The 27422-nt window shown below is 37.7% G+C and overlaps 4 protein-coding genes across 4 annotated transcripts; 2 read left to right on the top strand and 2 right to left on the bottom strand.

The window, feature by feature from the left end:
- Positions 1-526: 526 nt before the first annotated feature.
- On the bottom strand, positions 527-6336 carry LOC146476428 (coiled-coil domain-containing protein 25-like). Its single transcript, XM_085114625.1, has 10 exons — positions 6264-6336; positions 6139-6186; positions 5204-5243; positions 4980-5031; positions 4684-4759; positions 2423-2526; positions 2150-2299; positions 1579-1631; positions 1432-1477; positions 527-738 (listed from the first exon to the last, which is right to left on the bottom strand). Exons 1-10 carry the CDS (start codon positions 6334-6336, stop codon positions 706-708), a joined length of 675 nt encoding a protein of 224 aa, XP_084970751.1. The 3' UTR covers positions 527-705.
- An 86-nt stretch (positions 6337-6422) lies between these two features.
- On the top strand, positions 6423-10450 carry LOC146476427 (tektin-2-like). The gene is made up of 5 exons (XM_085114623.1): positions 6423-6933; positions 7379-7449; positions 8151-8517; positions 8735-8815; positions 9595-10450. Exons 1-5 carry the CDS (start codon positions 6517-6519, stop codon positions 10051-10053), a joined length of 1395 nt encoding a protein of 464 aa, XP_084970749.1. The 5' UTR covers positions 6423-6516; the 3' UTR covers positions 10054-10450.
- Positions 10451-12061: 1611 nt separating this feature from the next.
- On the bottom strand, positions 12062-16953 carry LOC146476426 (putative transmembrane protein 244). The gene is made up of 6 exons (XM_085114626.1): positions 16917-16953; positions 16737-16822; positions 15508-15581; positions 15100-15225; positions 13805-13849; positions 12062-13085 (listed from the first exon to the last, which is right to left on the bottom strand). The coding sequence occupies exons 1-6, from the start codon at positions 16932-16934 to the stop codon at positions 12979-12981; spliced, it is 456 nt and encodes a 151-aa protein (XP_084970752.1). The 5' UTR covers positions 16935-16953; the 3' UTR covers positions 12062-12978.
- Positions 16954-19278: 2325 nt separating this feature from the next.
- LOC146476425 (neurexin-3-like) lies at positions 19279-27413 on the top strand. The gene is made up of 5 exons (XM_085114611.1): positions 19279-19931; positions 21128-21345; positions 24647-24865; positions 25527-25961; positions 26427-27413. The coding sequence occupies exons 1-5, from the start codon at positions 19414-19416 to the stop codon at positions 26729-26731; spliced, it is 1695 nt and encodes a 564-aa protein (XP_084970737.1). The 5' UTR covers positions 19279-19413; the 3' UTR covers positions 26732-27413.
- The last annotated feature ends 9 nt before the right edge of the window (positions 27414-27422 follow it).

The following is a 27422-nucleotide window of genomic DNA, read 5'->3' as shown; positions in this document are numbered from 1 at the left end:
TTATTTAAGTGAAAAAAATTGGGGGATTATGGGCACTTTAACCCTTTAACCCCTAAAGCGAAACGACATTCTCTCCAGATCCAAGACTACAAACTCAATGTCCATGTATGATATACCATTTTAAAGCTACTCATGAGTGTATTTCATAACTGATATAATTATGAATAAGCAAAGTTATGGCTTTGAGATAAATGGCCTTAAAACACAAAAATTTAAAACTTCAAAAACGCCCCAATCCTTGTGTATATTAGGTATACCCCTAAACTATAGCTTATTTTGCAGGTCTCAACATCTTCATTTATGTGAGAGATGTCTTAAGACCCACAACTTCTAGGGGAAAAAAAGTTGAAAAGTTATAGGGGTGGTCAACCATATCACATATGGAAGGGGGTTAAGTTTTTATCCTTTTAATGAGTAGATCTTCACAAGATCATCTTGGCGTCAAAAATTCATAGAAATCTGTCAAATACTGACAGAGTTATGGCATTATGTGCCAAATGGCACTCTTAGGGATAAAGGGTTAACTAGTCACCTTGAGTGGGAGTAGCATTACAGCTTAAAATACTTTTTAAAAAATGTCTGTATTTTTGCACATCTTGGACCATTTTTTTTTTGCACATTCTGGACTGTTCATCTCTGATCTTGAGTTCTTTATCTTTTTCTTACACTTGTGATAGTTTGGTTGATAATTATGTTTTTTTTTTTTTACATAAAGTCATCTTCATCTGATCCAGCATCCTAGAAACAGAAAACAGCAGAAGGAGAAAAAAAAATAAAAAGGGTGCACTTATTTGTTTGAATAGTTTAGCCTGTACATCAGTCATTTCCATGTACACAAATTTGAAGTAAATAATCATTATTATACTTGAATCTTACTAGAGGCAGTGCATCACATGTGACAACTGTTTAACGCGACAAAGGCACAAGAATCAAGAAGCAAGTGAAAAGACAAGTCAAAGGAGGAAAGGAGATTTTCTTGCCCCCTCTACTAGTAGTAGTTGTAGTTTTTCACACTCTTGGAGTATGTGATAGCTGCACCAGTTTTGAAAATTTGCAATCTTTACTGTATTTTCAGGGAAGAAATAAAGTAGCCAGTGTGTCAGCTGGTGCTCGAGTGAAAGTACCGCGCTATGTCTGGGGCTCATGAATGTAAGGGGCTCTCACTATGTTCCCTTCTGTGACCCTCTGGCATAACCCCTGACACATCAATGTACATTAGGCCATCTCTTTTATTTTCAATTTATTGTCATCTGACCGACCCAGGTTTTGGCTATTAAGAAAAAAAATATTGTTTTACTTTTTGTGCACTAAAACGGAAGGAAATTTTGTAAAATAAGAAAGAGAGGATTATAGAAAAATCCCTAAACTGCAATTTCTCACTAGCCTAACTTGTCTATGCAAGTAAAGCAAATTCTTTTAAGTCTATAATACCTTATTTGACACCATCTTTGTTGAATCCATTAAAGAGTCATAGCTCCTACAAAATAATAATAATATTACACCGTCAATTATTATCACTGTTGAGAGTCAAGTAATGCTGCTTTTCTATTCAAGCCATAAGATCAAAACAAATAATACCTCAAAGCCGCTTCCTCCTTTCTTCTCTTTTCTTCTTCTTTTTCTCTTTGTTTCTTTGATGAATTAATAATCATTATACCTCAGTTTATGATAATTCAGGAACTGGATGTTTCATGATAAATAATTCCTCAATGTAAAGCTTTACAACAATAATTTTCTTTGCTTGCACAAAAATTATTTCTTTAAGATGTTCTGCTGGGGGTTTAATACAATATTTTTGTTTTTAAGAAGAACTTGAGAATCTGGTCAGAGAAAAGCCCATAGAGCATGCAAGAACCAGAAATAAAGTCAACCTACTTATGACACTGATTTCAGCATTGGAATGTCGATCTCGCTCTGGTGAGAGATGTATGCTTTCATTATTACCTGTTCTCTCTCTGCACTCTTTACATCATAACTTATGATTATACTGCAAATAGCTAAAAATATCACACAGTCTACATCTGAAAGAAGCCTTGTGTGTCGCGCATTCGTGAATGGTCCACAACCTGCATCTTATTAGAAATCAATCCCAACCATGAAGGGAAATTAAAATGGATTGTCGCAACGTCGGCAAATGAGGACAAAATACCTGTTCTCTTAACTTTTGTTTGCCATCTTCTCTTTCCAGTCGATCTCGCTCCTCTCTTTCACCCCTTAAGTTTGGAAAGCTTTCTTCTTTAGTCTTGTTCAGTCTATTCACTATTTCATTTACTCTTTTTTCAACTTTGATGATACGCACCTGAAAAAATAGTAAGAATGTATAACTGAGGAAATTAATTTTCAAAATTTCTCAGAGGAACACATCAAATTAAAGAGCTAACAGTTGATAAAAAAATTGTCACTAAAACAGACTTCACTGTACCTCTTTGTTGCTATGGAAACCCACTTGGCCGACCTCCATATCACTAGTCTTTTTTAAGTTCCCCCAAAGGGTGTACACAACAGCAATGTTGTTCATCTTGTTTCCTATGTTAACATATATAATGTGTGGTTCCAGAAAATATCCATACCCCCACCACGGAGGGAATTGGAAATTCCAGAGGGGTGGGGGGGTCAATGGCCCAGGAAATTCCAGAGGGGAGGAGGGGTGAATGGTTAGATAAGTTTCCAGAGGGTCAACTTCACGTTCATGTCAGACATAAATGTTCAAAATTATAACTTACCAACTTTGCAACGTCGTAGATCTTTCTTGAAGACATTACTTTGTTTAACTGTTTTAAAGAAACCCTTGTTACATTAAAAACATGTTTCTCTTCTCCGAAAAGCCTTTGTAAGCGAAGCACTCCAACTGAGACAAGAAATCTATGTCTGCGTTGCGTGACTCAGTTATTATAAAACTGTTGTTTGTGAAACTTTCTTGCGTAGAAAATATTGTTTACTGGCAACAATTGAATTTGTATCAATGTTTAAAAGGGAAAATTTTTTATGGCTATAAAGTGAAAGCCACAATTTTACATAAAACATTTAAATATTTGTTTGTTATTTTTGTATGCTGTGTAGAGTTACGGGCAAAGGTCAATTCCCGGGGTCAATTATGGTTTGTCAAAACTGACCCGTGTTAAAACTTAATTTGTCCAAAGTATTTCAACTTAAAGTCCAAAACTATTAACTTAATTTCTATGCCAAAATTCAACAAAATAGAGCCAATTCAACATTCTTTTAATGCGTTATTGATCCCATACAAAATTTGCATAAGAACGTGAACATGCTAATTTCGTGTTGCGGCTCCATTTCGTCTGCGGTTTCAAGTTACGATCTGAAATCTCTATTTGACTCCCTGCCCTGCTAATGCTTATTTTGTCCATGCTATTCCAATTCAGTAGGAAAACTATTGACTAAAATAACTAGACTGAATGATTAGCAGGAGAAAAATCATCAATTGAGTTGAACTAAAGCGATAATCTTTTTGATCTCCTAAAATTTGCATAGGAACGTAAACATGACATATGCAAATTAAATGAAAAACACATTTTTGCATTTGCCGGACTTATTCCAACAATTAAGATTTAAAATCTTCAGTGAAGCTAATGGTAAAGTTTGATGTAAATGACCACAGGTAAATATGAAACACAACAATTATTTCAGTATCAAGAGCTTTTTGGCAAACTCTAACGGTGAAATTGAACAGCGCGCACGCTCTTCGATAACGCATATTTTCTCCTCGTGTAGGCAGTTCTTGACATTTCTGAAATGTTCACATCAAACTGATTTTTGAGGCGTTCTTTTGAAATAAAACTTTTCCAGAGGGGGGTGGGGGTGTATTCTGTATTTGAGGAATTTCCGAAGGGGTGGGGGGGTTAAGAAAATACCTTGAAAATGGAAAATCCTGGGGGGTGGGGGGGTCCTATGTGAAATTCCCTCCGTGGTGGGGGTATGGATATTTTCTGGAACCACACAATAAACAATAATACATAACAATTTACTAGTATATTGTGCAAAGTTCATGAAATGTTCAAATGTGCATAACAATAAACTAACTATAGAACTCAAATACAACTCTATTATAAAATGAAAAAATGTTATATTAAAAAGATAAAAACCTACAACATACAAAGCTATGACAAAAATGCTAAACGAAAATGGTGAAATTTTAACTTTGTCATTAAATACATCAACAGTCTTAGCGCTTCTGGTATCCAGTGGTAGCACATTTCAGAGTCTCCAAGTGTTGCTCTGGATTTAAAATTATGAGGATTAAGTAACATTTTTTTTCTTTTATCATTTGGATTCCTAAGATTATATTATGATGGAGGCTTAAGACATGACATGATCAGATCATATGTTATAATGAGCAGTTAGGTCCCTGCACAAAACTTTGTCAAGCTGACAAATTAACCCTATTCAGATGCAGGGCTGGGTTTTAGAGGAATTATGGAGGAATCAGCCTCAACAGTCTTTGGTTGTTTATAAAAAAATTGTTTCAGTTCATAAGCAAAAGCGACCAAACAATATTACTCAATTTGTGAAAGCTAGGAATGGCCCATATTGTTATTATTACCATGGGGGCTAGGGTTAGGGCCTTTATGACTTTCTTGTTGTTATGGCTTTAATGTTGTCTGAGCTATCCCTGCCCCTCCCTCCCATCCCACTGTAGAAAAGCAAAATGAAATGAACATGCCTCACCTTGAATGCTATTGGCTTTTACTAGTTGTGCACAGTCTATTAAAACTGCTGAGGGAATATCATCCAGTGTTTCACCCTAGAAAAAATGCAGAGAATCAGTCTATGAAACTGCAAACTAACTTGTTCTGTGATTCTAATGCAACTTGAGAAAGGTACATCATTCGAATCTTTCCAACCTGAACTTGCTTTCATTGTATCACACGTTTTATGTTTGTAGTTACCATGTTTTAATACAAAATAGACTACTGGTCTACTAAACATTCACTGTGTGTATTTAAATGACTAAATATTGTTACCTTTGGTAATCGAAGATACACATGAGCTGATGAAAGTTTGTCCACGTGAAACCTAAAATTTTAAAAAGACAAAACAAGTTAAAATAATAAATCAATCTTTAATGAGGATGCCAACAAGAAACTAAAATATAATACAGATAACTAGTGATAGTGAACATGGGAAAAAATATATAGTAGTAAAATGAGAAATGACTCAAAGAAAGAGAACTAATTGCAGTTCTCACCAAACATCTTCAGGGAATCCCCATTTAATCAATTCTTCATCTGAAAGAGATAAATATATATATTAATTTTAAATAATCTGGCTTTATATAAGCTACATGCTGACATGAGATTTCTCACCTTTTTGCAGTAAAATCTGCCATTTTGAAAACATGGCAAACAGGGCGCAAAATTATTTGTTAACCCATTGATCACCGTGCCAGCCAAGACCGGCCTTGATTTCGCGCAAAATCGTGTTCGGTTCCTGACTCCCCTGGAAGGGATATTTTTGTCACCTATTGTTCTCATTGTCTTCAGAAAGACAGGCCAATCAGAATCAAAATTTTGAAAGTTTATACAAACCCATGTAATAAATAATTATTATAAAATGCAAACTGCTCCAAAATTATGACCAACACAAGATTTTCATTGTCGTTTACAAACATGGTATCATTTGTAATTTGGTTTGCATTCAAAATGATACCCCATTCTAGAAATAGGCAATTTTCTTAATATCCCCCCACCCCCCAATCCTAGAAACTTTTAATAATATTACTAAATCTCAAGACACCAATTTTAGAAAAGTTTCTCCTTTGTTTGTTCGAATTGATTGAAGATTCAGAGCATTTGCAGTATTACACTCCATTCTAGAAAACAACTTGAATACTGATATCCTGTAATCAGGAGACAAATTGAAAGCACATACCTGTACTGTATTGGTCTTGTATCTCCCCACACGGCGCTTTATCGAATAACCCAGCCCCCACCCTCAACCCTACGGATTTCAGGTGGCCCAGATTGAACTTCCAATTTGACTTCAATCAAAATTCACAGTTTTTGCCGATTTTAAATTTGAATGCCACTTTTTCCCCATACTCATACAAGCACTGTACATCCCATCGCGCTTGCCTATTTCGCAAAAAATGGCGGATATTACCGCGTAAGAGTAAAGACTTACTTTCATGTTTATCTGCGCCCATAAAAATGGTGTATGGCGGCTGGACAACTAAAGAACAAAAAAGAAACAGCAATGAGTATATATTCACTGTCACCGCAGGTGTTACGGCCCACACTTACTCTTACCATTGCTTTTAAAGTAAAGAACCATAGCTCTTTTTTTCTTTTCACGAAAACAGTCAGGCGTTTCTCTTTTCATGCCGCGAGAATCTGGTGAGTACTCTCCCTAGTCTCCTGCAACTTTTGAGTTGTTATGGAAACAAACAACGCCGGCTGAAATGCTTCTATGGTAACTGTGTACACTCATTCATTTCACGTCTTCCTTCGAGAAAGAGTTTTTTCCGAATAACTTCGCCACAAGGAAAAAGAAAATATAAAAATGGCTTTGACGGATCCTAAGATTCCACCACGCTTTGCAGTGTCCGATTGGCACACCTCGAACAGCATTATACGGACAAACGCGGAAAGACAGCGCGATGCTTCGCATCGTGTTCGACAAGAAAGCCGCTTTCTTAGGAACGAGACAGACAACCACACTCGCTGGACTCAACACGACAGCAACACAAAGCTTGAAAAGAGAATACACGACATTAATAACTGGAAGAAGGGTTTAGAAAGATGCCTTGCCGAAACCGACGCCGAGATCGCTTTGTTGCAGCAGGAAAAAGAAAGAACAGAACGCGCGCTTGAGGCAAAGAAAGTCCCTCTAGACATCACCTTAGAGTGCCTTATGTTACGGGAAAACCGGCAAAGTATTGATCTTGTTCGAGACGAAGTCGAAGCTCAACTTCATAAGGTGAGAAATTACAGAAAATTTTAATTTTATAAGATCTCAAGGGGCGAATTGGTTTGATGAGGGCTATGAAGGCTTAAGTCTACCTTGTTTATACATTAAAATAAATTTCATAAAATAATATTTCATGAACCACCGGGCGTCCTGAATAATTTATATGCTACATTAGTTCATCCTCCGGGCTACGGAAACATCTGGTCGCAGATTTCTCTTTCCTTAATCGCGCTGTGAATTTATGCGAAACTTTAACTCCCCCCCCCCCCCCCCCCATTCCCCTTGGAGGTTTTCAACTTTTTTGGGGCATGGAAAATGGTCAAATGTCCAGTGGAAGGGGGGGGGGGGGGTTGAAGCTTCGAATTGATGAGAGCATTACTGATAAAAAAAACAACTGTTAGAAACATTTTTCTAAGAAAACTTAATGCTTGATCATTTGAACGTCATTTTTCAGGAAGTTGAAGTAATTGAAGGGGCAAAAGCTCTCCTGCAACAGAAAGTCAGTGAAGCATTTGAACAACTGTGGTAGGTTCAATAAAATATAAGATGAATAAGTGGCTTAAAGGAAAAAAAATAACAAAACATTAGTTCAATATTTTCCCCTCCCATAAAACGTTCTTTTCGACTCGACCCCAACACACCCTATTCCTGCACATATGCCCTCAGGAAATTCCAGTTTAGGTTTATACTTCCTTTTAAAACCTAGACAGCTTTTGAAAGCCCTCTTCCCTTTGGAATTTCCAATGATATTATTTGAAAGGGGTGGGGTGGGGGGGACTATGAACATTATTTTTTTTTTCTATCATACACTTTTTCACAACACATGCTAAATACCATGACTGTTACGACAAGTTTTGGCGGCAATGTTTCAGCGGTACACTCGCTTAAGTGCTAAGTGCCAGTCCCCTCCTGGTACTATTTACACATTTCATTCGATTAAGCAGATTGTCTTTATGTCAATTTCGCTTGTTGTTAGTTTCCATGTATCCAAACTGTCAGGTACATTCATGTTGTCCTTGCGCCATTCGTCTTTCATATTATTGCCTTACACTTGCATTTAATTCTTGTAATGGATCGGAACAGAGCTTCAGTGTATGTATTTGTTTCTGTTCTAGAAACCACTGGTTATGATTAAATTACAGTTGAAGGGACTGTCATGTACATTTCAATAAATTTACTGGACGGGTGTGTTTGCTACACCATGAATAAATTCTCCTTGTTTCCAGTCTCTTGCAGGAAGCTCGTCATCAGCTTCACCTTGACATTACCGACAAGCACACTACCCTGGAACTTGATGGAGAATGCTATCAACTGAACAACAACTCGGCAAACATCGGCTTCCAGGTTCATCCTACACGCACAGTGAAGGGAAGTGTTACCCCAGAAACCTGGGATTCTTTCTCAAACTACAACAAATTACGTGCCGACGCGGAGATGAAAGCTTCCAAGCACCTAAGAGAAGCAATTTTTGCCACTCTACAGCAGACAGCCAATGATATTGAAGCTCAGCGGCAAGCTACGGAGTACGCATTCCGCAAGAGGATTCATGAGACCAACCAGGCAAAATCAGAGTTGGAGTGGCAACAACGGAATGTGAGCAATTTTTTAAATATGACACTTACAAATCATATAATTGTAGTGTGACGTACAGCAGCCAGTGATTTATCATGCAGTTGAAGGATGCTGGTTTTTCACAGTTGCATAGTTTTCAAAGGATTCTCCTTTGAGTTTGTGTTATACTTTTTTTTTGCTCACAGTGTAAATAATAGTGAAACCATGAATGTTTAATGTATATCATTTTTGTCTCCAGACAATGGACGAAATCTCAACACTGGAAAATGACATCAAGGGAATCAAGGAAGCCATCGATGCTAAGAATGCACCAATGATGGTATGTGATCATGGTGCAGGTTCTTGCATGATTTACTGCAATATTCTCTCACATACCCTTTGGATCTGAATGGGTCTGATTTTCATGAATTTTCTCATTCCAATAAAACTTTTAATAGTTTAGTTCTTCTGCTCAAGACAACCAACCCCAGGTGGGTTACTCAGGTATAAATGTGACGGGGAAGTCCGACAGAGCGTAATATTTTGCACCCAAAAAAACACAAGGACCTTATATTGTGCACCCAAAAAAATACAAGACTGGACATTTTAGACCCCAAAAATACACGATTGGCTTGAATTGCGTAAGAACTATTAGCCTGGCAGAATTCGAACCCAAAAAAATACGCGCAGATTTTTCAGACCCAAAATAATACAGTCCCCGTCACGTTTATACCCGAGTAACCCACCTCAGGGCAACCAACAGACCTTGAAAAACAGAAACCAATAAGATACATCAAATCTACCACTCACAGTGAATTACACGTCAATAATCCCCATTGAGCCAAATCTCTCTGTTTTCAAGTAACAGCTTTTCTTTGATTGACGTCCAGAAAAAGTAAGCTTGTAGTGTCAATGGAATGAATGACATCCATTGGTGGCATAAAAGTCAATTGCATTTCATGGATTTTATTTGCACTTGCCTATCATTGAAAACAGGGACAGTAACTGCTTTTGCTGGTGAAACACCAACTCCACCATCTAAAATATTAGGCATTCCTGTCACATTGATAATAAATTTGAAAAGGACTAAAGCAAATCTGCCATGCTTATATTTTCAAGGTTGCACAAACACGTCTGGAGAACCGAACCTACCGACCCAATGTTGAACTGTGCAGGGATCAGCCCCAGTACCAGATGTGCCATGAAGTTGCCGAAATAAGTGGCTCAATCCGAGCACTGAATGAAAAGCTCAGAGAAGCAGAGAATGCTCTGCAGGCTCTGCGCAGTAATTTGGAGAGGATAAATGAAGACCTCGCAATCAAGAACAACTCGCTGGCTTTGGATAACAGAAGTATGGAAGTGCGACAGAAGATGAAGGAAATCCCTCACAGCATGATGAATACAGGGCAAGTGTTTAACACCATTAAAAACTCCTCTCGTGTCCCCACTATGGAAAATGCTCCCTTCACCGAAGCACAAGGTACTCGATCTCCTGCACAGCTAGCATCCCCTCGAGCAGCGAACACCTACACACCACCAATCACTGGAAGAAGAGTGCGATCACCACTGGTTGATTGATTGACATTTTGTTACATGAGTGTTATGCGATAAGCAAGTGCAAGCACTTTAAGACATTTTTGCCTTGAGAGTCTACAAAGTAAATTAAAACAATGAAGCACCAACTGCAATTTTTATTAACTTAAGTTTACTACTTTTTGGTTCTTAGATTTGTTGAAAAAATTAAAACAGTTTATACTGTGGAATTAATCTTTAATTTCCATTTGGACCTTTTACACTGTCTGGAAGCTTTTAAGATAAAGGGGATATCATTTTTTATCAGTTTTTCTGATTGACATCCTAACGTTTTGCATGAAAAATAATTTATGTACAGTTCAGATTATTAATTTTTATTGTAAATAATTAACGATTATTGTTGATCAACTGCTAATAAATCATCCAGGGAATTCTCACTGTATGAGTTGCTGCTTTCATTCTGTCACATAAACACGATTAAATCAGTACATTTTCTTCTTTCCTTTTATTCATGTCCACAACAAACAAGTTGTCATTGTTAAAGGTGTCAAATTATGCAATGTCTTGAATACTACAAATATAAAGTCTGTTTTTCTCACAATGGAGTTGTTAACTAAGGCTTTTGTTACCAAAAATCAGATCTGCCATCTCTCATGGAAAAAATTGCAGTGTAATGCCACCTCATGGTTTGAAAAAAAAAATCCAAAATAATACAGGTTTGGTAGACTGTGAGCAGTCTCTCTTTTGCTTGAGAATCTGCGAGGAAGAATGCAAAAACTAAGCAAGCTCGAAATTAGGGGGGCAATTCAGACACGCAAGGGGCAAAGTCCCCAACCTCATTCCCAGGGTCCTCTCCTACTCGGTCCCCGTGGCCAAGTAGGAGAGGACGCTAGGAACAAGGGATGATGTGTGTGCACAGAGAGCCTTCATCACAACTTATATCAAGAAGAAATTAGATTCAGTTCTTTGCGAGGCAGCCTGTATTAGTGAGAGATTCAACCAAGATGATAATGGCCAATTCTAACGGTTCGATTGCTTCTGCAACACAGGCTATCACATGGCTGCCAATTTGATTTGTTGTTTTTGCACAATTGGTCAGGATTGAGCCAGGTTTGTAACTGATGCTGCACATTTGAATAAGAGATCAGGAACTGAGAGCTCAACCCAGAACTATAGCTACTGACAGCTGACTGCATATAAAATCACTGACAAATTGAGACTGTGAAAACCAGTAAGACCTCTCTGTTTGTGCTTCCAGCCCCGATTCAACCTTATGCTAGACTGCAAGCAGTCCCTTTCTGGATAGTCGAGAGGTCGTGTGAAATAGCTGAGTGCGAAAAAACTGGAGCAAACGAGCGGAGGGGGCTTGGGGAGAGGCTCAAGTCTCGCTGCGCTGTGAGTGCACCATCTCGACTAACCAGAAAGGGACTGCTTGCAGTCTAAACTTATGCAACATTATCGAAGAGCAGACAGCATACATAATATTGTTTTGGAGTGAAAAAAAAAAAAGAAAAGGAAACAGAACAACATTCTTTTTGAAGGCTACATGCAAAACTTCAAGCACTTCAAGGTACTACATGGGAAGTGTGTATTCTGTTACAAATTGTAAGACCTTGTTTGGGGTATAAAGATTACTTTACCTTATTGAGTTCAATGTAGAAAGAACACACTCTAATACAGATTGGAGTTGAAATTGTATGGGAAAACCCACATTGATTGCAGTGAATGAAAACACTAATATACAAACAACAGTGTTAGATAAGTTCTGCATAACGTTTTTTATTAACATACTATAATAAACAATGTATAATTCCAGAAAATATTGATACCTCCTCCACAGAAGAAGGGAAGACCCCGGCACTACCCCTCAGAAAATTCCAATTTTTTTCCCTTTTTGGGCCTTTGAGGACCCCCCTGGAATTTTCACTCCCTTTTGTCAGAGGAGGGGATATAGATACTTTGTCTTTCTGGAACTACACAATGTAACAAACTCGTGCCCGGGGCACTTATTTAATTTTCTGGGTTGAGGGGGGCACTTATCTCGTTTTTCAAATTTTGGCCTCAGACTAATATTGCCTTTATTTCAAGTAAACACAAACTGTAACAAAAAGTAAGAAAACTGAGATGAAAAATGAGATCATCCCAACGATGTATGATGTATACTATCATAGCATTTACAACAAGGAACCTTAAGTTACAACTTTACCAAACTCCTATGTAACAATAACTTACAGTTACTTACACTTTATAACACTTTCTATCAACATTAATGGATAAAACTAAAGGAAAGTCAATCATTTCATCCACTAAATTATTTTTATAGTTTGTAATCAATTTCTTTGTTATACTGATGTGATAAAACAGTAATAGGGTGTAAAATCAGTCATCATTTCAAAATATATGTTATATGCTTGAATTTGTGTACTATTTTTAAACAAGAAGTTCTGCTACAAAAGGGCAAGCCCCTCCTTCATTTCACACCTTTGTGGGCGTGAGATGCAAATTTAGACGCCGTTTAGCCATGGCAAGTTGTTGGCTGAAGCGTCCTTGCCAAGCCAGGCCCGTTTTATACCGGAACTTCCTGTTTGAATGATAAATCCATGAATTATATACTAGTCTCCACCAATCTTACTTTCATTATTACTTATAATGTCAAGATATTTCCATCTGCATAATTATTAAAATATAAAAATACTTTTAATTAGCTCTTGCACCAGTGATTGCTATATTTTAAATGTGTATTAGCATTGTGTGACTACAATAATGAAGATTGGTCTGACTATCAAACAAAGCCACAATAACACACCTACAAACTTCTTGAAGTTATCCACAAATTCTGCTTCAATTGTCAGTTATTTCCACAGATTAAAAGCATCAAACCAGATGCAAAATGATAACAATCTGGCACTAATCATTGTAAACTATATATTTAATTTAAATTTACAGACTGTCAGCTCACATTCTTGACTGTCACGTGACCACATTTCTCTGCGGACTGACGCTTACTTCTCGGCTTTTGTTGAAACAGCATCTGATCATCAACTCACCAAACACAGCCATGAAAAGCACCGACGACACTTAAGATAAACAATCAAATTCAATATTATAATATTACAAGAAGTGTAGATTAAATTAAGGACAGTGCCTACTACTATTACTGCACATATCATTGTTCTGTGCATCTCAAGATATATATCAGGTTTCCTATAGGTGGTGGCTACTAATACAGGGATATTTTTGCGCAGTTTAAAATTGTTCAGGGAAAGCAGAACTTAGAAAGTGCTTGTGGTATCCAAAAAGAAACTTGGAGGTAACCATGCATTTTTCAGAGATAACAAAGCTTCAATTTGAAAAAAAAAAAATTCCATACATAATTTGCTTTGTATTTTACTGCTTTTTAGAATAATTGTTGTTTAATAATCTCTGAAGAATGCGGGGTTACCCCCAATTTTCTTTTTGGATTTCCATAGCCCTTGCTAGGATCTGCTTTTCCCGCATGGTCATAAACCACGCAAAAATACTTTGGTATTACGACCGACAGTCAGGAAATAACTGACTTACACTGCTGTTTAGATCACTTTTTGTTGTTTTGGCTCAGATTTGCCAGATTTTTTTTTTGCATGTGCAGGAAACATTGCTCCATTTGTTTTCTTGGCTGTGAAGTACAACCCATGATTATGGGCAAGATTTCCATTTTATCATTGATCATTTTATCTTATAGGTGTTTTGGTTGGCAACAACATTATTATTTTGCAGGGAGCTATTAAACAACAATCACAGCAAGAACAAAACTTACAAAATGCAATCCACCATTCCCAGTTTGTGGGGAAAGCCTGCATCACTGAAATTGATAAAATGAAAAAAAAAATGCAAGCCTTTAGAACATTATTTTACATTAATTTAATCTTTCATAACACGTGCATGTATTTCTTTACTTTTTCATGGACTTAAACTTTCTTAACTTTTTCATGGACTTAACTTTGACTACAGTAACTCTTAAAAATGCATAGAAAGGTTCTAAAAACTTTAAAGCTAGCATACACAATTTGTTGCTACTAGAGGGACAAATTTGCTATATGTCTTTCTATGTGTCTATTGGCTGTGTAAGGTTCACAAGGTATTGTGGTAAAATGTATAGTTGCCATCGTTTTCTGTATAACAGACTGCACATAACAATAATATATTAAATAAATAATTCACAATTATTCACCAAAGTGGAGGTAAATATCCATTACTTTCACTGACACTGAGGTACATAATTGTTTTAGTATATACCACACAAGCTGAATAAGAAGTGGACCAACAATTACTTTATTTTTGACAATATACCGACAAATGGTGGGAAATTTTAAAATCTTGCGCAGCGACTTCTTATTGTAGAAAGTTCTGTCTCTCTTTATTGAGGACAAATAAAACTTCTGGAGGCACTTGTTTAGTTGCTACATGCCTTTTCCTTGATTGTTGTTTGAAATTTGTCCTGTTGTTAAAACCATACTGCAAAACATTAGATGTTTCATAATTTGTTTACATTGTAATAATAGTGCTCGACAGTTTTCATAAACAATACATTGTTCTTTTATTTTTCGCCTTAGAATATGAGGTTTGAAAGATTAAATAACTAACCATGTAATGCCATCAAACCAAACTTTGTTGCCATTTTTGTATTTTTTGTCATAGCCGTCTCCTTTATCGAAGTATTTTCCTCTTAAGTGACCAAGGCAAAACGGGAAGCCATCTTGTTTCTCTAGTTCGGCTGCTCGGAGGTGAATAGTACTTGGCTAATCACCTCCGAGCTAGCCAATCAGCACATGCGAAAGCACTATTCACTTGTGTGGTATCTACTAATTAAATATAAAATTATAAAAACGAAAATCAATCAACAGTGTGTCACTTCAATTGTATTGGTTTCAAAATTTTCACATCAGTTCAATGTCTCAATTTATTACTACTAATATGGAACAAAGGATACTAAAAATCAAACGGTTTTGAAAATTTTTAAACCAAAAATATTTGAACCACAACTTATACCTCAAAAGAGAGAGACAGATATTCACACAATTTTATCACAGTATTAGCTTAAAAATATCTTACCTGCACAAGAAACAGCAAGGTGAAAAATGGCCACTGTTATGGCATAATCCCACATTCTCTTCCTCAAAAAGATTATGTAGATAACCGTGGCAATGATGTACGTTAACAGTAGAGATAGAAGAGTAACTAGAAAACCAATGAACTTCACATTAATTTATGAAATTAACTGGGAGTGCAGTCCATCTAGCTCTTTTCTGTCATTAACCCAGCAACCCAGATATTGAAGAAAATATTGGAAGGATCCTATCCAGGAAAATATTTAAATGTGATACAACTTTCTGATTGACTGTGAATAAAAAGCTTTAAGTAACAGCTCAAACCAGTGTTTTTCCCAAGTGGTTGCTTGTTTTCTGATGGATAGAACATTTAAAAAAATTTCACACTTTATACCAGGCACAGCACACTTACCTAAATTTTTATTGTCATTTACATTACAGCAACTTTTGAAATCGAAGGGGATCTTGCCATCAAAATGATTTAATCTATTTAAAAGAAACAATAATGCACACGGGTTATCGATAATTTGCCTCATAATTACAAAGTCAAGAATGTGCCTCTACTCATGCATATAAAGTGCACATCAACATAATCCTGAAGGCTCACATGTATAGCAACTGGCCAGCAGACAGCCTCTACCTCACTAATTATTTTTGAACCAAAGATCAAAGCTCTGTTTGCCTTGTTACAGATACTGGGGCCTGTTTCTCGAAAGTCCCAGTAACTTACCGGGCTCGATAAGTTTATTTTTAAATGTTTTTTCGCCGATTACACAGTGATTACAGACATGGTACTAATGGCCAATGTTTTCATAGAATTATAAGATTTTAAAATTTAGTATTCCAAGCTAACAAAAATTGACTTCTGTTAAAAAACATTAACCACCAAAGACACTTATTGGGCCCGGTAGGTTACCGGGACTTTCGAGAAACGGGACCCTGGATCCATAACAAAACTTCCATGACTAAACCTTCTGTTTACATTGTATCATCTAACTGTACCATCTGTATGTCAAGATTTTTAGCTGATACATCAGAGGCAGGTAGTTTTTGGATCTGCACTGGTCCCAAAACTGTACTTGTACAATGTGAACACTTTGTTGGATTTGAAAGACTGATTCATTGATTAATTAATTAACTACTCGGTTGATTGATTGACTGACGGGGGATTTTACTAGGACATGGTGCGAGAACCTCTAATTTCTTAAGGAAATGCATACCAATTCAAAGATTTGTGCAGATTATGACTGTGTGGTTAAAGAAGATCTTACCAAGGACTATTGAAATCAATTAAACACGCATTTTTCCAAGATAGTCGAGCAACAATAATTCAAAAAGGCATTAAAATGCATACTAATGCCAATTTTCTTTTTGGCTTCAAATAGCCCTTGGTAAGATCTGTTTTTCCTGCATATTCATAAAATGTGCAAAAATGATGTCAAGTGTTTATATACTTAAGCCAAAACATTTTCACAGTCCAATAAAAGTTAGGTTTATCTGACGTGCAATTTCGAATTTTAAAACCACAAATAGAGGCCCTGCTCTTAGAGTTTAAACACAATGAAAATGTAAACCAAAACACCAAATAAACCAAAGTTAAAAACCAAATAATCACCACCGACAACGCAAGTAAACACTCACTTGAAAGCTCCACTTAGCAACGACGCCACCATGTAGTACACAAGGAAAAACAAAGGCAATGCAATGCAGATATTGCAGCAAATAACCTGAAAATACCATAAAGGATCCAAATATTAATATTTATCGAACTGCATCGCGTGCAATAAGTTCGGTTAGAGGTATTTGTTCTTTCTTTCTTACCCGAGTATCCTCCGCCATGTTTTTAACACTGAGCCTCACTTGCAGGACTAGAAGCGTTGAAAGCATTGTGGTAAGGTTAGCCACAGGACAACCAAGCTCCAGTACCAGAAATGCCGACAAACAGATAAAATAAATTAATTTCTGTTTGTCGCACTGATGGTAACTGGCTAAATCTCAGCCCGTTTTGGTGCCATTATTTTTCGCTCTACGTAGGACTTCCAAGGTAGGTTTATTTTTGTTTTCACACAGTCTTTTCACGCTATCTAAGGTAGATGAGAAAAAGACTGGGCAGTGTTAACAGATCAGCGGTACAATGTGCATGAAGCTCACTCACGACTGGGTCCAGTCAGTGTTGGAATCTTAAGGTGTTGTAGAATTCAGACGACAAAAGCTGAAGTGTCCTTTAAAAAAAAAACAAATCAGGAAATCAAATTGGCTGGCGCAAACCTTTCAATCATGATTAGACTACATCAGCTATACCAACAGCATTGTAAACGAACTATGTTTATATTCATAATTCATTCATGTGACCCCTTTCTTGCGAAATTTTTGTACCAGTAAGGAACCCTATATTTCTCGCTTATTACAATTGCCTGTTTCATGTTCTCAAAATAGTGAGACCGACGAAGGGCTAAAATCAGAGAGCGGACGCGAGGGAAATAGGGAGAGAAAAAAAAATAACTTCCGTGCGTTTTATTTTCAGGCCAAATTATCCGTGACAAAGAATTGTAAGTCAGAACCGACCTAAGGTAAAGGTACTCTAGCTTCAGTTCATAAAGCAAGTTTTGCATTACTACTTTAATATTACACCAGTTCGAAATCAATGTGAAAGCTTGAGAAGTTACCACGTGCGAAGCTTTCAACAAAACTCCTGTCACCAAAACACTGTTAAGAGAGGTACACAAACTCTTACGGATGTATTTGACGTTACCAGTAGCGTCCGCGACTTCAGAGCGCACATTTTCTGTCCTCAGACGACTCAAAAACTAAGATAAGAAGCACCACGAAGCAGGACCGCCTAAACAACTGCCTACTGACGCATTGTCACAAATCGATTACGGACACACTAGACACTTTAAAGATTGCAACGAGGTTTGCTTGTGCCAACGAACAACGCAAAGGGCTTTTGGAAAATTTGAGTAGGGGTATGCGCATGGCTGGGTGAAAGATGAGCCCCCCACGTTTCAAAACGCTCCGCCGCCTCTGACTGGATTATTTTTTTCACGTTGATTAATTAACGGAATATACCCATAATGAGCTTGCTTTCGTGCACGCATAAAATGATGGGAAAAATAAACGGAATTTTAAAGTGCGCAAGCTCGCAATAAGAGCAAAAGTGGGAAGCAGAAATCTACGATCATCCGCAGCTTGTTTTTTCTCCATTGACCTTCCTTTTTAAACCCTACTTTACCTATTTTTCTTTTTTTTTTAAGTTTTACTGTTTATTTTTTTCTATTTGACTATTTTTCTATTTAATTATTTGTTTATTTTACTATTTTACTTGTGAGAGCATTGAACGATGCACAATTCCTCTAGAACTTTATTATTATAAATATTATTTTTATTTTTATTTCATTTTTATTCATTTAACTCGTCCACGTCCAAAGTCACTTTACTGAGATGATTTTTTATCTGTTTCTAATTTTTTCTTTTTTCATTTAATTTATTCTCAAAGTTGTCATGCTAAAGATCAAAACCTTGACGTTCTTGCTTTCAACTTCCAATTCATAAAATTTTCAGTATCCTTTTAGCAAGCAGTAAGCTTTTAGACCAAAATATTTTTTTGTAATGTGGTAGTTTTTGTGCAGTTTTATCCCGACGCGCGCTCGTGAAACGATGTTTGTAAGTGTAATGTCTGTATTATGATTTTTTTTGTAGCCATTTTCGCTTTCCAAAGCGACAAGAAGAGTTGCGATTAATTTTATCTCATTTCGGTACTGATACTGGTTTTTATTCTGATAATGAACACAAAGACATCGGCACGGAAACTGTTCATCCCATACGCCCATTAAAAAGACATTAAAATTAACACAGACAAAAGAAGTAGTAAACATGAAAAATGTTTTGCTTCGCGACTTTACTTCGTATTTGCAAAGAACAGAAAGAGACTTATGCTAAAACGTGTGCAGGAAAACGTTTAGCGTTAAGGAGCACGTTGGAGTAACAGTGACGTAATCCATAGGCCTCGTACTCATTCAATTTATTCTACAACCGCCGGCTCACTGAATTCAACTCCCGCCGCAGCCGTGTGCAAATAAGTACTACAGCCGGATAACATCGCTCGTTTGGCCAATCATATGCGAGATAAGCGAGGCCAGTTCGCAGTGACGCACTGCCGCCTTGAAGGGTCGATTTGGTTAACTTGGCCTCTTGCACGTCTGGTCATTGATCGAGTGTAAAGTATTTTTTCCGAGTTTGTTGAAAAGCACGCCCTCTTTTTTCTCGCTTTGTGCTATTCAACTAATATGGAACCTCCCTTGTGTGGGACGTAAGTGAAATGCTTGCTATTGCGGTCTTCTTTCAACTCAGTTTCATAGCCGGATCCTTAGCAGGCACGGGTCTTCGTTTCTCAAAAGACCCAACAGCCTTCGCTGTTTTTAAGGGATGGAACGCGAAAACAAACGGTTCATTGAAGTTTCACTTCAGGACGTACAGCAAGAACGGATTCCTGGTTTACGAGGACGACAAAGGACAGTGTCAGTTCATTTCTCTGTCCCTGTTGGACGGAAGACTCAGACTGCGACTGAAAATGGGAAACTGCGAAGAAACGCAAAGTCTTCTTGTTGGTCATAAACTCGCCGACGGAAAGTGGCACAAAGTAACTGTCCAAAGAAATTATAGCGTAACAAAGGTGACCGTGGACGACAAGTTTAGTAACAGCACCTACTACACAGGAGATGGGAGATACGTGTTTGGAGGCACAAGTGATTTACTCGTTGGCGGTATTCCTTGGTACACAAAATACAATGACCTGTCTTTACCGGCTATACGCTATGAGAATTTTAATCTCAACAGGTAAGAGTTGTGCGCGCTGATTGTTAAAGTAATCTTTTGTATTGCGAATTGCCGCTTTTCTTTCTTGCAAGTTTTGATTTTGGGGTTGAGTTTTGTTGCATGCGCACCTGCGTGTAAATGAATTTGTCGATTTTTGTCGAGTTTAATACCATTTTTTTCGAACAAACAGGATGTTATTTGAACAAATGAAATCAATCAATGACCGTCTTGTAAGCAACAGCTGCGTGAAGACATTCCCAAACTGCGAATGCAGTTAAGTCAATTATTTTACAGTTCTTTCTTAATTTGTACTCTCTCCAAAGAGGCGATGTAAAAATTTAATTCGTGCAAAACACAGTGTCCCCAAAATTACCACGCTTTACTAACCAACTCCTGTTTTCTGATTCAATTAACTTCGTTGTCTTTCGGCTTCGAAACAGAATTTAACATTTTATTCCTGAGAAAAGAATTAATAAATTCATTTTGAAGAAAAATATACATAAATAATTTATTTTTGGAAGTGAAATCCAGCCTCCCTAATGAATAATACATTGTTCCTCTGTGAAACTTTCTTGTTGAATAAAATTAGCTGACCAACGCAAAAACTACTTGATTATGATTGTCCGGATTAGAAATTAATGGAAAACACTAATTTCATTTTACAAATTGCTAAGAACAAACAAACTAAACGCCAGTACCGTTTGAATAATCACACTTTACGATTTTCATCCACAGAATTTATTGCACACTGAGATCACCAATATTGAAGTTCTACGGGCTAGCTTTCTTTTGCATGGTCACACTTTAGGCTTTTATCTACAGTCTAAAAACTTGAACTACCTTTTACAGCATAATACACAGCCGAACCACAGGAAAGTACTGCTCTGTGCGGGGTACATCTGAATGGTCACACTTTAGAATTTCATACACAAAACAAAAAGTTGGGTGCGATTTTAATATACGTCATACTTGAATCGTGTCGAATAATATTCATGCCTCAGAAAAACTGAGAAAAACTCATAGAACTCATCCCAACCGAATCAAACTGAAAAAGCAGGCAATGCACTGAACATTTTACAGGTGAAAATTCCTACGTGTGACATTAATTGTATTCAACGCGATGGACTAGTAATGTATGAATGTATATCGCATGAAGTAACTAATGCATGATCCCGTGTTGAGAGAAAGAAGGTTAATTGGTTTTGCCGAACATTTAGATTTCAGGGCTGCATAAGCGGGATTATGCACAATGGTGGCCGGGGACCTTTGAAAGAAGCACATTTATTGAGCACTTATGGGACAACACAGGATTGCCTGGACCCTTGCTCACAAAGCGACCGGTGTATGAATGGAGGCGTCTGTCGTGATACTGTCAGCCGTGAAGTCTTGTGTGACTGCAAGGGAACTGGGTACGAAGGAACCAACTGCACGGACGGTGGGTACCAGTCTCACTGCGCATAACATTCTTGTTTTAGACGTTTTCCTTACTAGTAGCTAATTAATTGGTGATATTAGCAATTTTCAGACAAGGGGACCACCGTTTATCAAGTAAGACAACGTTTTTTCCGCGGTTGAAAATGCCTTGTGAAATTTTAATCGCCAAAACTTCAAACAAAACAAAAAACTGCCGACTAATAGAAACATGGCTGACCAGAAAAATGACCGACTTTACGATAAACCGTTTCACTTTCCGCTTATAGAAACACAAAATACCACTGAGAGAATGAGAATTCAATTAAGTTCCTGTTCTACACTAAAAAGTATAAGATAAGTTTCGCGTGAAGTAATTATTGGTGGTACAATTCATCTTCAATTCAAGACTTTATCTTGAATTTTACTTTCTTTCAACTGAAATTACGGATAATAACATCATACATTTCCGTCTTTGGCTGGAAGAATTACAACTTGGCATTTAGACTGAGTATAACTGAAAGGAAAACTGATGTGTTGTAATCCATTGTGCTTGTCTAGCAGCGAATCAACCACCCTGATTCTCTAGTGAAGTTTGTTTGCATAGAAAACAAAAAGAAGCAGTGTTTTTTTTTTACACGGCTGTCTTAGTTGGTAACAGTTGAGCAGTGTATTGTTTCTAACAAAACAATGGCGATTTTTGATGCAAATTACTCAGTGATTTTACTCCTTGTTTTTCAAGGTTATCAGGTTTCTTTGAATAGAAAGAAGGCGTTTCTTTCGGCAGATGGTTAACCATAAACCACATAGATATCTTCTGCCTAAGCCTGAATGACAGTCCGCTAACACCTAACTCCACAAGAGGCCAGCAATCAAATCATAATTTCTCCTTACAATTTCATTTCACTCTGTAGTAAACGATAACGAGAATTCAGTCAATCATCAAGTACCACCACATTTTCCAAAGGGTAACAGTGTATTACACGCATTGCAATTACTACGTAAGGGTTGGATTTATATCTCAAACAAGGCTAATTATCCTTAGTTTTATCATCGCGCATATATAGATAGATTTTCTTCGAATTTTCCTGTCTTCTTTTGGGGTTAAAATCAAAGTTAATTTAATCTGCGATCTCTTTCCAGCTTTGCCACGCCAGAAATTCACTTCAGCGATCTTGTAAACAAATATTAATGTTATCTCAATATCGGCATCAGCCTTGAAATGGTGTTAATTTAATTAGAAATTATTTAACCTTCTTATCTTGCTTTTGTTATGATTATGATAATTTTAGAAGGTAGTTATTGAGTCTGCGGAATCAGGTTTTTGTTTCCTGCCTTTGTCTAATTTTCCATGAGTCATATCAATTACGAGAGAATAGCCCATTTCGTTTAACCAATCAGCTACAAGGACACGAGGATAAATTTAGCACATGTGGCTACTTTCCTGTGTCATGCCAAGTAACGTGTTACAACATTTTGGTTGCTAGGTAACTCAGTTGAATTTTACCTGGCTTGACTGGAGAAAGGCCTGACATCTCTCTCCTCATATTACATTTCAGTAACAATTTCAGCTCACATAACTGTAGCCTAAGAGAAATACCATGTAGTTTTAATCCTTTAATTGCTTCGAGCAAAGATTTTAGTTTCCATAGAACACTGAAAGATAGCCAATGTCGTCATACCTAGTTTTCGCAGTTTCCCGCGCTTTGGTCTCCTAACTAAGTTAAAATGTATCATAAGTATTGACTCTCAACAATGGCCGTTTTTATACTAGAAGACGCATTATCCGTCTGGACGAACTTGGGCAAACATTTGTTGTATGTATGTATGTGTATGTAAATCTTTATTTAAACACGGAAAATCATCAGTTAAGCTTAAGTTAAAAACTTAAACTAAATACAACTGCTTTACAAGATTGCCGTGTGGGAATCCGTTATATCAGCTAACTTCTTGATATTTCGCTTAAAATGCTCAACGGATGAAGCATTTTTTTAAGCTCAGCTTTTGGGCAAGTTATTCCATAACATGGCCCCACTGTAAGAAAAGCTTCGTTTCAAATAATTGGTGTTTGGTTTGGACAGGGACAGCCTTCCCTCAGAGTTTCTTAAGTTGTAAGCACAGTGACGCTGAGAGAAAAGACTTTGTAGATATTCCGAACTAAGGTCATTTATACTTTTTATACATCATTAAGGCTTAAAGTTTATCATTATATCATTAAGTTAAAATGTATCATAAGTATTGACTCTCAACAATGGCCGTTTTTATACTACAAGACGCATTATCCGTCTGGACGAACTTGGGCAAACATTTGTTGTTCGTCTGGTTATGCATCTCTGTAAAGAGGGGCACAAGACGCATTATCCGTCTGAACGAACTATCTTCCATTGTGCGTCTTGAACGACGCACAATGGAAGATAGTTCGTCCAGACGGATAATGCGTCTTGTGCCCCTCTTTATACTTCAGATGCATAACCAGAAGAGCTCAAACCACCTTCTCTCCACCCTCGACTGGGAGAGGCTATCTCTTCGGCGAAAGAAACAAAAATGATGTATAAAACCATAAATGACCTTAGTCCGGAATATCTACAAAGTCTTTTCTCTCAGCGTCATTCTGCTTACAACTTAAGAAACTCTGAGGGAAGGCTGTCCCTGTCCAAACCAAACACCAATTATTTGAAACGAAGCTTTTCTTACAGCGGGGCCATGTTATGGAATAACTTGCACAAAAGCTGAGCTTAAAAAATGCTTCATCCGTTGAGCATTTTGTGCGAAATATCAAGAAGTTAGCTGATATAACGGATTCCCACACGGCAATCTTGTAAAGCAGTTGTAATTAGTTTTAGTTTTTAACTTAAGCTTAACTGATGATTTTCCGTGTTTAAAAAAAGATTTACATACACATACATACATACAACAAATGTTTGCTCACGTTCGTCCAGACGGGTAATGCGTCCTCTAGTATAAAAACTCGGATGGCCAACAGTCTATTGTGATTTCAACAACACACTATTCTTAAAAAAGCAATGCTTAAGATACCTCTTAAATTAGAGGGACTTCGTAAATCTAGCCTCGGTGTTCGAAATCAAAACTGAGGTCGGGGCAAAAGCGCGGGAAAACTACGAAACCCAAGATAGTGATGTCGGGTTAAGTGGCGCAGGAAGACATTAAATTAACGCAGGGACACAAATAATTAGACAATATCTGACAGAAAAATCTTGTTGCCCTAATAAAATTATTCTCGTTTTTTTCCCCTCGGTGTTCTTATCATTAGTTTAGAGTCTATTGACTTCGGCTATAAGTAAGTAATATCTCTTTCATGTTTTTAGAGGCGGCATCCATTTGGCTGAACGGAAGCGGTTATATTGTCTATCACGTGGATCCATCAGAAGAAAAATCGCATTCAAACACGAGCGACGTCGCTTTCGGTCTGAGAACTGACGCTCCCAATGGAATAATTTTTAGTCTCCAGTCGCACTCGGTTAATGATTATCTGTTTATAGAGATGGTCAATGGCAAAATACGAGTAGAAGTGGATCTTGGAGAGGGTAAGTAAGGGTACTGCATTAAATGGTCACACTTTAGGATTTTAAACACAGGCTCAAAAGTTAGAACTACCTTCTACGGCATAATAACAAATAGGTATGCATTGTGCACATGTGTGTAATGCTATGCACGCGCTGCGGACCTACTTGTTTACGGACACTCACTTACTCACTCACTCACTCACTCGTTCGCTCATTCACTCGCTCTCTCTTACATGCCTGACGACATAGTGGGTAGAGCACCATGCAGTGTACTATCCACAAACACGTGACTAGAAAGTACTGCGCAATAGCCTTCTTTTTAATTATAGTAACATTTGAAGTAGAAGGATCATCCACAGACCATCCTTGTTTCCATTCGCCCGTGATGCGTCGAATGTGATGTCTCCTGTTGAGCTGATCGGGAAGTTCGGTCCCAAGCCTCTAACTATGACGCTGGGCCCTTTCGATAAGTGTGATGAGGCCTGGAAACGAGGCTGGTTCCAGACCTCTCACGGATCATACCTTCCACCTCATGATCAACCACAATGAAGCGCTAATTCTTTAGAGTATCAACTTCAAATTAATAACTTTTTCTTGAATGGAAATTGATGATGGGAATTAACTGCATGGAATTTTGCGAAATGGTAACCAACCGTTATTTCGCTTGTTCTTTAATCCCCAGGTGAAGTCGTTTTACCTGGAAAAGGGATTCTCGTCTATGATAGACAGTGGCACTGGGTCGAATTTAGCAGACGCGGCCGAGCCGTGACATTAAAGGTTGATGGTATCGTGTTAGCCGATGGAAAAATGAAAGGAAAATCTTTTCAGCTGAATGTCGAGGATCCGGACCCTAAAGTGTACTTGGCCGGCGGACCCAAGAACGTTTTCTTAAAATCTCAATCAAAAATGAACTTATCTGGAGAGGTAAGAGAGTTTTACTTCAGGAAAATGAAGTTATTGGATTATGTCGTGCCTGAAATAACAGACAAACGATTTGAGATTGTTGGCAGTGTGATTGATGGGTCCACAGTAGCAGAGACAAGTGGCTCAGGATGCGATCCAATGGAGGATGACGAGGATGCGAGCTGCGGGGACATTACTACTGGGACCACGACAGGTATGTCATGAAAGGGGCCCCAAAATCAACCTTAACTATTTTCACTGCAAACCGAATAGTGTACAAAATAAAGCTACCAATTTTACAACCTTGGTGAACGAAAAAAGAGGACACAAACAAAATCAACCCTAGACCCAAGGATTTAGGATTTCATCAGCGCACCCCGAAACGTGGAAACTTTCGTTAAGAATAATTAACAGTGCAGTATTAATGTTCTCTTTCAAAAAGCTTTAATTACGGTGAGTGCACTTTATTTACACGTTATAATCTGGTTACGCAATCCGTGGTTTCAACAGAAACGAAAGCTTAATCCGGTCCAGTAACGAGATCAACACCCTTAGAACTTGAATATCACTGCAGCGGTATCTAATTTATTATACTTTCTGCTCGAACTTTCAGACTGGTGTTCAATGAAGAATACAATTTCAAAATTTATATTGAATCTTACTCTTCTTTTATTTAAAGATGACGTGTCGTCATCGTCTTCAACAACTGAACCAACCTCGGACCCAAGCTTCCTTCCTACTGGTGCCCAGGTCCACGCCTCGTTACCGCAGGTGGTGCCGTTTTGGGTGATAGCTGTGCTTGTTGTAGTTGCAGTTATTGCTATACTTGTTACAATATTTTTCCTGTATCGCTGGAATTCTCGATACAGCGGTTCATTTAAACCCGAGCCAGCGTCGTCCAGCGGAGATTTGCCACAACATGTTGCGCGCACGCAGAAGTCCAAACCTCGAATTTATGTCTCGTCGCACGAAGAGAAAGCTTAAGGGCCCGCGTCTTAGGAGAGTCCTATGCGTACCATGGCAAATATCATCATGGTAGAGTACAAGGAAGTGGTTAGACAAGGAAGGCCCAGTGTAAATTGCCTCTTTGTGCAGCTGACGATAGCTGTTTGTAAACGAAGAATGGAATATCTGGCATGGGACCGAGTATGTATTTGCTACCAGAGACTGATCGAAGACTGAGATGCAAGGATACGGCTTAGCAACTGTAATTAATAATGGCAGAGAGAGCAGCATTTATCAGATTATGGAATGTTTGGATCCAGTGCAGTTTTGTTTCAGGAATGTCAGGGCCGCATGTATCAGCGATCACTTAGAACGCTTGCGAGTTTTGTTCATTTACCTGAGAACGTGTTCTTAAAATGGTTTAGCAATATGAAAGAACTGCGTTATAGGGTATCAGTAACAATTTGCTGGTGCCGTTGTCATCAATGATGACTCAACACAATGTTTTTCTTTCCCCTAAGAAATTACGTCTGAGGAGCGACATCAAACATTCCACACTGGTGACGTCACGCCACGTAAATCCAGTGCCACCAATCGTGGACTTCGGTCATCAGTTTGGAATTTTTGCAGTCGCCTTGAGATGTTGTTCAGAGAAAAACTTGGAAGCACTGATCATTAGTCTCATGGATCCTGCAAGAAACGTTTTTAAGCTACTTAATGAAAAAAAAAA

The sequence above is a fragment of the Pavona decussata genome, unplaced genomic scaffold (assembly GCF_977016875.1).
Source record: "Pavona decussata unplaced genomic scaffold, jaPavDecu1.1 SCAFFOLD_77, whole genome shotgun sequence".
NCBI lineage: Eukaryota > Metazoa > Cnidaria > Anthozoa > Scleractinia > Agariciidae > Pavona > Pavona decussata.
This window is presented reverse-complemented; position numbering and strand designations above follow the sequence as displayed.

Bases quoted from the DNA above. Each gene is read 5' to 3' on its own strand.
- LOC146476426 (XM_085114626.1), bottom strand. The intron at 15,582-16,736 runs GTGAGTGTTTAC...TCTTTTAAATAG, and splicing joins TTGCTAAGTGGAGCTTTCAA to ATTAAATCATTTTGATGGCA. The intron at 15,226-15,507 runs GTAAGTGTGCTG...TTGGTTTTCTAG, and splicing joins AAATGACAATAAAAATTTAG to TTACTCTTCTATCTCTACTG.
- LOC146476428 (XM_085114625.1), bottom strand. From the start codon at position 6,336: ATGAAAAGAGAAACGCCTGACTGTTTTCGTGAAAAGAAAAAAAGAGCT. The intron at 4,760-4,979 runs GTAACAATATTT...CATTTTTTCTAG, and splicing joins TGTATCTTCGATTACCAAAG to GGTGAAACACTGGATGATAT. The intron at 739-1,431 runs GTATTATAGACT...TTCTGTTTCTAG, and splicing joins CAAAGATGGTGTCAAATAAG to GATGCTGGATCAGATGAAGA.
- LOC146476427 (XM_085114623.1), top strand. From the start codon at position 6,517: ATGGCTTTGACGGATCCTAAGATTCCACCACGCTTTGCAGTGTCCGAT. The intron at 6,934-7,378 runs GTGAGAAATTAC...GTCATTTTTCAG, and splicing joins TCGAAGCTCAACTTCATAAG to GAAGTTGAAGTAATTGAAGG. The intron at 8,518-8,734 runs GTGAGCAATTTT...TTTTGTCTCCAG, and splicing joins TGGAGTGGCAACAACGGAAT to ACAATGGACGAAATCTCAAC.
- LOC146476425 (XM_085114611.1), top strand. From the start codon at position 19,414: ATGCTTGCTATTGCGGTCTTCTTTCAACTCAGTTTCATAGCCGGATCC. The intron at 19,932-21,127 runs GTAAGAGTTGTG...CCGAACATTTAG, and splicing joins GAGAATTTTAATCTCAACAG to ATTTCAGGGCTGCATAAGCG. The intron at 24,866-25,526 runs GTAAGTAAGGGT...TTTAATCCCCAG, and splicing joins AGAAGTGGATCTTGGAGAGG to GTGAAGTCGTTTTACCTGGA.